Below are 9,626 nucleotides of genomic sequence, written 5' to 3' on the forward strand. Positions count from 1 at the left end.
TGTGCTTCAGGATGGTTCTTGGGTCAAGCAGGTGTCAGTTGAAGCACGTTTTACACACAGCAGCTCCATGTGGTTCAGACGTGGATTCCGTTGGCACCACAGTACCCACGTGCAGATGCCCCAGTGCAAACGCGTGCATGTCACACACCAAGGGACCAGCTCCCATGGCAGAGCATCCATCAGGTTTATCACAGGCACGTTTCTGCCACGCTGCCTTCATCCTGTGCTGGCACAGAGCTCTGCTGCTCCTCTGCAGGCTGTGAGCAGGAGGAGAAGGCATTGGCTCAGTGCGTGGGTACCTCCTGCACAGCTGGCTGAGGAAGAGGAGGGCAACACAAAACCATGGCACCGCGTCCAAAGAGCCCTGGTTGAGAGCCTTGCAGCAAGGAGTTGGGGCTGAGCTGCCTTTGGGGTCACAGGGAGGACTGTGGGGAATAAATGCACTGAGGGTCACCAGCTCCAGAGACCCCCACCATGCGCAGAGCACCCTGCACCACCAGCCCCTGCACCCTGCGAGGGCTGGCAGCCTTACAGCATGCCTTTTGCTTCTGCTTTTGGCCACCCTTGGGAGCACCCTTGGCCCCACTTGGGAAATGCCCAGCCTGCTGCACCCCTGCCCAAATAACCCATCTACATCTTGGGCCAGGAATTTCTTTTGCAGGATCCCTCTCTGGATGAGGGATCCTGCTCCTGATCTTTGCATGCATCACGGGCTGTGAGTTGCTGGTGTTTGGGATGAAACTGGGTGTTTTCCCTCATTTTTAGCACTCTGCAGCATGAGGGTAGACCTGGCATCTGTGTGAGCTGACAGCAGCTCCACACAAAGACACCATGAGCATCATTCAGCCCAAATGCCAGTGTCTTCTGTGAGCATGGGAGAGGAAAGAGAGCCAGGGTGAAAGCTCCCTGGGGCTTGGCTTTCCCCATGAGCTGGCCCTGCAACCACCATGGACATGGATGCGGATGGGGCACAGCCCTCAGGAGTGACCCTTCGTGGGCATTTGGCCAGTCTGGGATGAGAAGAGGAAGGCAGAGCTGCACTGCTGTGTCTCAGCAGCTCCTTATGCCCTACAGGATGGAGCTTTCCTCTGCTCCCGATTCCTGCTATTGCCTGTGAGATAACATCAGGAGCAGAGCATCCTTACACCAAAGTGGTGTGTTGGCTTCCCTACATACCTTACCTGCACAGCTGGACGGGAACAGGTTCTGTGGGGCTTCCTGTGGGCTGCTGAGGCTCAAAGGGCTCCATATCATTCCTGTGGCAAGACTGTCACAGGGCTGTGGCTGTCCCCATTGCCCCCAGCACTGCCGCAGGCTGCGATCCCAACATCCATTAGGATAGCTGAGGAGCTGATTGGTCAGAGGAGGGATTGAGATATTAAATACTTCTCTGTCCACAGGAGCAAAGCCACTCAGTCTGGGGCCAGATAAAGTGTCCTTGCAGAGTTATTGCACTGCCAGTCCCAAGACTCCCATCCATGGAAGCTCCGAAGGCACAAACCAGCCGGGTTTACAGGCAGGAGAAGATGCGTGTTACAGATTTGTCCTCACTGCAGTGAATTACCCTATCCCACCCCACAAACCTGAGCTCACCTCGGGGTGTTTGGGGCAGGGATTGAGCTGCGTGCGGGATGATTTGGACACGTTTGCAGTCTGGGAGGATCCCTGTTCCTGAACACCAACCCTGCAGCCCCCGGGGTGGGACCGGCCCTTTCCCAGTGCCTGCTGCCCGGGGGGGGTAAGGAAAAGCACCCGACTCCACTCTTTGGGTGCCCGGGTCTCTTCGGGGTGCCCAGCCCGGCTGCCCCAGCCCCTTCCGGGGGTCGCGGTACCGAAAGACATTTTACACCCCCACTCCCGCAGCAAATCGGCCCGAGCCCCTCTGCCCGCTCTGCAGGTGGTTCCTGCAGCCGTCGCTCGGGGCCGGGGTTATCCCGGCTGGAAGCGGAGCCGGGCGGGAGCGGCAGCCCCGGAGCCGCCCCTCGCGGTGGGGAACAGCGCCGAGCCCCGCCGAGCCGCCACCGGGAGGAAGCGAAGGGCACCGGGTCCCCCTGCACCCCCTTTCCGTGTATCCCGGTGCGCTGTACCCCCCTGCACCCCCTTTACCGCTGCATCCCCGCTGCACTCCCCAATGTGCTGCCCCTGCACCCCGGTTCCCGTGCATCCCTGGGGCGCTCCCCGCTGACCGCTCTGTGCATCCCTTTTGCCGTGCATCCCTGCTCTCTCCCCGTGCACCTCTCTCCCGTGCCTCCCGGAGCAGTCCCCACTCTCCCGCGCTCTCCGGCCATGAACAGCTCAGCCGCGGGCTGGCAGCCCGAGGCAGTGCTCATCCCGCTTGCCTACCTCCTCATCTTCCTCATCGGCACCGTGGGCAACTGCCTGGTCCTGGCCGTGCTGCTGCGCAGCGGGCGGGTGAAGAACACCACCAACCTCTTCATCCTCAACCTGGGGGTGGCCGACCTCTGCTTCATCCTCTGCTGCGTCCCCTTCCAAGCCACCATCTACACCCTGGACGGGTGGGTGTTTGGGCCCTTCATGTGCAAGGCCGTCCACTTCTTCATCTTCCTCACCATGTACTCCAGCAGCTTCACCCTGACCACCGTCTCCCTTGACAGGTAGGAAGGTGGCTGGGGGGTGGGACTCTCCCTATAGCCTAAGGCTCCTCCTTCTCTGGATCCCCCAAGGCAGAAGAGGGGAGAGAATCCCCTGGAGCCAAGCTGTGACCTCCCAGGGGAATCCTTCAGTGTTTCCCAGTTCATGAGGGCAAGGAAATGCAAGCACTGAGGATGGGGTCCAGCAGGGAGGTTGCCCTGGGACCCCTGTCCCCACCTGGAGGAAGCTTTCAGACCCTGAACCTGTAGGACTGGGGTTTATCCACAGGCTCTGGCCGCTGAAGGGGGGATGGAAAACCATAGAGAAACAAAGCTCAGTCCCTGCACAGCTCCGGGATGCATGGAGGGATCCTCAACCTTCCCCCAGCAAAGCAGGCAGACCTCAAGAAGACATTGGGATGCTGGAGCTGGGGCTCTGCTTTTGTTAATAAAAGGGGAGGGTGGGAAAAAGCCCTTTTCTGTCCTGGTGCTGTCCCTTGTCCCAGGGACTGTCCCATCCTGGCTTAGGGTGGGGTTTAGCCAGGAAGCTCTGCACAGGGCAGCCTGGGGCTCCTGCCTGTGCCTCACCTCTGTAAGAGGCAGGGAGCTCCTGGTGCTGCTCCATCAGCGATGGCACATGGAAGGTCCCCATGAAAATCCAGGGCTGGGTGTGTCCACAGCACCATGCTGGCTCCCAGGACAGCATCCCCAAAACACAGCCAGGGCCTGATCTCCTCCTACAGCCCACAGAGGCGAATAGAGGTGTCAATCAATGGGGGCTTGCACCAGCCCCCTGATGGGGGTGTAAGGAACCGGCTAATTGCAGGACTGAAGATGGGCGATGGGCTTCAGTGTGTGCCAGTGTGAGGAACACTGTGCCTGGCGATCACGGGGACTTGCTCCTGCCCTCATATCCTCACTGCTGCTATCGCTTGTGCCAGGCAGGCTGATGATGGAGTGGGGACCTGCTGGAATAGGGAGAGAGATGGAAGGGGACCATCCCCATCCTCTCCATAAGGGAGCAGAGGTGGCAGGATCTTCCTCACCCCACTGCACTGCACAGGGACACTGAGGAGCCCCAGGGATGAGTTGTGTGACCAATGGCCCTGGAAAGCTCAAATCCATCACATGTGCCCTTTCTCCTGCTCCTGGAGCAGCTGCCCCTGCCCTCCGCAGGACTGCAGCTGTGTCCCTTTCCCCTGCAGGTACCTGGCCATCCGCTACCCCCTGCACTCACGGGAGCTGAGGACACCCCGGAACACCCTCACTGCCATCTGCTTCATCTGGGGTCTTTCCTTCATCCTCTCGGGCCCTTACCTCAGCTACTACAAGGAGTTCCAGCTGGCCAACCTGACCGTCTGCCACCCCATCTGGGAGATCTCCCAGCGCAAGGTCATGGACATCTGCACCTTCATCTTCAGCTACATCATCCCGGTGCTGATCCTGAGCCTCACCTACGGGCGGACTATTCACTACCTGTGGAGGTCCGTGGACCCTCTCCAAGACATGTCAGAGGCCAAGAAGGCCAAGCGGAAGGTCACGAGGATAATCATCATTGTAGCTGTCCTGTTCTGCCTCTGTTGGCTGCCCCATCACCTGCTCATCCTCTGTGTGTGGTTCGGGTACTTCCCCCTCAATCACACCACGTACGTGCTCCGCATCCTCTCACATCTCGTCTCTTACACCAACTCCTGTGTGAACCCCATCGTCTACGCCCTGGTCTCCAAATACTTCCGCAAGGGCTTCAAGGAGATCCTCATCTGCCTCCTGCACCAGGAGCCAGCCCACAGGGGCCACGAGGCCCAGGTGATGAACCCACTCAGCATGCTGGAGGCAGAGCTCAGCGAGGTGACCCATGGTGGCTGCTCCTGCCTGCGCTGCACGGGCCCAGCCCAGACCTGGGGGACAGCAGAGCTGGTGGGACAGCAGCGGGCAGCTGATGGCTCCTGCATCACCTTCAGCATCACCTAGCAGAGCTCCTTCCCACCCCGTGGCTCTGCAGTGTCCTGCAGCATCACAGGCCTGGGGATGGGCTATGTTTGGGGTTGAAATGCATCTAAACATACTCTTTTCCATTGAAATGCACCCAGATACTATAACTGTTAAAGTGATGCTGCTGACTACAGACTCAGCCAAGCAACCAAGCAGGGAGCCAAGGGCAGGATTTGCTTCCACCATGCACATACTGAGAGCTTTTCACACAAACTTTCATGTGTCTCAAATGCTCCTCTGTCAGGACTTACACCCAGTTACATCTACACCTGGAGCTTATTGAAAGCTCTGCTCCCTCCAACCAACACAACCTCCAGCTGGGTGCACTTTTAGGGACATTTGGGAAGTCTTGGTTCATTTGTATCCCAGTTCAGCAGCTGAGTCCCAAGGAACCACAGCCCCATAGGCAAAAACCTGGCTCAGGTAGAAAATCCAGGAGAGAAGCATAAAAGTCAGGACAGAAACCTTCCAGTGCTGGCTGGGCTGCCACAGCTCCTGGGGGCTTGTGGCTTGGAGAGGTTTCCCCATGGCTGGAAGCTGGAACACATATCCATAGACAAGTATGGAGTGCTGAGGGCACAGAGAACCATCACCCTATGCTGCTGCTGTCCATGGCTCACCCTGGCCATTAGGGTACATGCGAGGCTCTGGCTCTGCAGCCCAGGCAGAGGTCACCAAGGACCGGTGGGGTGGAAGGAACACAGCCGTGGCCCCACAGGAGAGGCTGTGCTGCCAGGGGAAGGGGAGCAGGGCATCAATGCTCAGTGCCACTCACAGGCAGCTTGGGCATAGCTCAGCAAGGTGCTTGTGGAGGAGAGAAAAGCTTCCTATGGCCATGGTGTGGGGCTGGGCAACCAGGGCTGTGGAGGGGACCCCAGGCAGCTGGGGAAGCCTCAATAAAGCCTTTTATCCTACGTGCTGTATCCAGCTCCACTGAGACACTGCAGATGGTGCAGCAGAGGAGAGGCAGGTGCCGGAGGGGTGCTGGGGCCGGAGGATGGGGGTTACCTCCAAGGGTACAAACAGGGGAGGTTCAGGTTAGATATAAGACAAAAGCTTTTCCCTGTGAGGGACACCTTCCCCTAGAGCAGCTTCTGTGATTCCGTGCCCTGCAGCACCTCAGGTCGAGATCTGTGGGTGCAGCCACATGTGATAGAAAAACAGGTCCAGGCAAGGCAAGGAGGGGAGCAGGGTCAGTGTCTCCTCTGGGATGGCACTGAGCAGGTGGGGGATGTTGCACCCCCAACCGTGCCAGCACAGGGACCCCTGTCCTTGGGCAGCGCAGGGCTGGTGGGACACCTTCATCCTCAGGGTGAGGTGAGAACTGTGTCCAGGAGAGGGTTGGGGAGGGATCCATCAGCTCTAAAGCAGCGGTGGGTGAGGGCAGGGGGAAGAGGAGCTGTTGGCTGTGTTTGAGTGCCTCAGTCAGTGTTTGCCCTGGCTTGAGCAGGGGAGATAAATGCAGATATAAGTAATGGAGCTGTCTATATGCTTGCTCCCGATGACTTATGCTGTGAGCAGGCCTAGACTAAATATCATGGTTATTGATATGAGGCAGGGGGTGATTTATGGCCCTTTGCATGGGGACAAGAAGATCTGGTTATAATAACACTCAGTGCGGGAAAACAAATGTGTGGAAGGCAAACACTTCCTGCGGAGAAAGGCCAAGTGCTGGGGATGGGTGTGGAGGGAGTTGTGTCTGTGCTGGGCTGCACTCCAGAGCATGAGCTGCAGGGTCATGGAGGGGATCCTGCCCCTCTGCTGTGCTCTGGGGAGACCCCCCCTGCAGCCCTGATCCAGCTCTGGGGCAGCAGCACAAGAGGGACCAGGAGCTGTTGGAGCGAGGCCAGAGGAGGCCATGGAGCTGCTGCGAGGGCTGGAGCAGCTCTGCTCTGGAGCCAGGCTGAGAGAGCTGGGCTGGGGCAGCCTGGACAAGAGAAGGCTCCTGAAGGGGAGACCTGAGAGCAGCTCCAGTGCCTAAAGGGGCTGCAGGAAACCTGGAGAGGGGCTTGGGACAAGGGCCTGTAGGGACAGGCCAAGGGGAATGGCTTGAACCTGCCAGAACAGGGGAGACTGAGCTGAGCAATTAGGCAGAAGCTGTTCCCTGTGAGGGTGCTGAGGCGCTGGCACAGGGTGCCCAGAGAAGCTGTGGCTGCCCCATTCCTGGCAGTGTTCAAGGCCAGGTTGGACACAGGGGCTTGGAGCAAGCTGCTCCAGTGGAAGGGGTCCCTGCTCGTGGCAGGGGTTGGAACTGGATGAGCTTTAAGGTCCCTTCCAACCCAAACCAGGCTGGGATTCTGTAAGGAGAACAGTAGAGAATGAACATGCAAAGGAAGGAGAGGGAGCCCTGCCCTCCCGTTAACTGGTGGCTGCCTGGCCACCGCTGTGACCGCTTTGAGGACACATCCCAGGACACCCAAACTCAGCTCTCAGCCCAAAGCATTGCTGCATCCCCTTTACCTGGGCACTAGCTCATTTCTGGTCACTGCTCAGCATTATTAGTGTGACATGGGGCTGGGGCAGGCTCTGCCTGGGGGTGCACCTCACTCCTGCCTCCTGCATCCCAAATCCCCCCCACACACCCCATGCTGCTCTCACCCTCACACAGGAGCAGGATGGTCTGTGATGGTTGTTCAGCAAGGGCTGGGCTTTCACAGGTCTCTGCAGTGTGGCACACGCAACTGCTCTCCTTGTTTTATGGATCCTCCCCCATCCATTGGTACTTACTCATTTGTAGGCAGAGAAGCCTGGATCAGCTGCTGGATCATTACAGGATACTACAGCAATAGAGGAACCCCCTCCCCCCTCCAGCTTATCTGCTGTTGCTTCTGTTCATCTGACGAGGAAGCCATCACCCTGCTCCAAGCCCATGCCTTGAGAAGCCCTTCAAGGGCAAGCATAAGATATTGCTGCCAGCACAAACCCACCATGGTAAGCGACTGTGCCCTGAATAACAACATACCAGATGGAGGAGACAAGAGCATCTTGACCTGCCACCTCCTAGCTGAGCAGGGACAGGCTCCTGGTCCATTCCCTTGGGAGGTTTTAACACTACAAGTCCCCTTGTTCCAGTTAAAGCTTAATAAATCTGGATGCAACTGAAAGTGGAACATAAATAGGCAGAACTCAGCTCTCATCACGTCCAGCCGTGGGCAGGGTGCTGAGGGACACTTGGCTGCAGCCTTGGGTTAATGTGAGCTGTCCAGCACGTGGATTTGGGGCTGGGTTGAAGCTGGTTTCATCTTGGGTTTTGTTCTGTTTTCAAACACTTCCTCTGCCAAATTTGCTCCCTGGTCACATGAGCAGCCAAAAGGGGTTGGGGTGAGGCTTTGGAGCCTCCCACCCTCATCTGCTGTACCAAGCTGCAAACTGCACCCACAGCAGCCCTGGGGGCTGCAGGGACCCCAGAACTGGTCACTGTCCCCACAGGGTTTGACAAACCCCTTTTGCTACCCCGAGTCAGTCAGTGGAAGCCACAGAAGCAGGCAACACACCAGACCCTGCACATCCCCACAGCATGGCCCGCTGCAGGAGAAACCAACACAAAACAGAGAACTGGGGCTCCAGCCCCAAAACCATGGGCTGAGAAAACCCTGAGATCAGCCCCAAAACGCTGCAATCAGAGACACGTCCCCAGCCTGTTCCAGTGTGTGTCAGGGCAGGAAGTGAGGAGGGGACACGGAGCCCTGGAGGAAGCCAAGGGGGAGGCAGAGGGGGCTCAGCTCCCGCAGGGGTGCGAGGAGCTCAGCCGTGCCGGGTGGTGCTGCCTGCCACACTGGCTCTGATGAGGATGCTCTGACATTCCTTACCATAAAAAGCCAAGGAGCACAGGGCAGCCGCTCCCCAGCACTGCACAGCATCGGGTGCCAGTCAGACACTTGAGGTCAGCCCGGGAACGGGGGGGGGCACACACGAGGGGCTCCCCTGCTGCCACCCCATGGAAGGGCAGCTCTGGCTGAAGCTGCTGCTGCTCCCTCAGCAGCTCTGGGCACTGCAGTGGGCACCGGACAAGGCTGAGATCCCATCCACCTCCACATGGCCATGCCCTGTGCAGGGGAGAGGCAGGCGGTGTGGGAACAGCAACAGGGGGGCTGGATTTAGGAAATAGGGACTGGGAGTTTCTGCTTTCCCTTTAGCTCAGGGAGAACAAAGGTCTCTTCCCTGGGTACTCACCACCTCCAGCTCCTCCTTGCTGCACAGCTACCACCAAGCTAGCATTCAGTAGCCTCTTTATCCCCTTTTCTTCCTCCAGATGTGGACAAGGAATCCCTGGGGTAGGAAACAATGCAGCCAACTTCTGGTGCTGGTAACAGAGAGACTAGGACATCTCTGACTGCATCTCCCCATCTGTGAGCTGAGCTGAACCAGCTCCCCACAGCCCCAGACTAGTCCAGCCTTCCCATAGGAACAGGCTGACAGTGGAGCCCAGAAATGCCTTTTTCAGTACAGGCCATGCAGAGATGTTCCCAGAGCCTCTGAAGAATGGGATGTGGCCCCATAACAGTCCATAAAGTGTCCCATCCATCTTCTTTGGGGCCTGGTGAGCACAAGAACATCAGTACAGGGGGGATACCAGCTCCTGTACACTAAAGCTCAGATGCTCCAGAAATCACAGAATCCCAGACTGGTTTGTGTTGGAAGGGACCTTAAAGCTCCTCCAGCTCCAACCCCTGCCACGGGCAGGGACACCTTCCACTGGAGCAGCTGCTCCAAGCCCCCGTGTCCAACCTGGCCTTGAACACTGCCAGGAATGGGGCAGCCACAGCTTCTCTGGGCACCCTGTGCCAGCACCTCAGCACCCTCACAGGGAACAGCTTCTGCCTAAGAGCTCATCTCAATCTCCCCTCTGGCAGGTTAAAGCCTTAAAAGTTGGAAGTAAAGCTCCCCCTTCCCTCCCCTGGCTTTGCCTGCAACCATTCCAGGTGAATCACCTCGCCCTGGGATGGGCTGCAATAAAACATATTTACAGACTCAACCTGAGCACATCAATCAATTCCACCCACTCTCCTGGAGACAGATATTCAGGTCAGACGACTGTGGTGA

The 9,626-nt window shown here is 58.0% G+C and overlaps 1 protein-coding gene across 1 annotated transcript; it reads left to right on the forward strand.

The window, feature by feature from the left end:
- Positions 1-2,134: 2,134 nt before the first annotated feature.
- On the forward strand, positions 2,135-5,421 carry GALR2 (galanin receptor 2). The gene is made up of 2 exons (XM_005144278.3): positions 2,135-2,615; positions 3,797-5,421. Exons 1-2 carry the CDS (start codon positions 2,287-2,289, stop codon positions 4,560-4,562), a joined length of 1,095 nt encoding a protein of 364 aa, XP_005144335.2. The 5' UTR covers positions 2,135-2,286; the 3' UTR covers positions 4,563-5,421.
- Positions 5,422-9,626: the final 4,205 nt, after the last annotated feature.

The sequence above is a fragment of the Melopsittacus undulatus genome, chromosome 11, assembly GCF_012275295.1.
Source record: "Melopsittacus undulatus isolate bMelUnd1 chromosome 11, bMelUnd1.mat.Z, whole genome shotgun sequence".
In the NCBI taxonomy this organism is placed as follows: domain Eukaryota; kingdom Metazoa; phylum Chordata; class Aves; order Psittaciformes; family Psittaculidae; genus Melopsittacus; species Melopsittacus undulatus.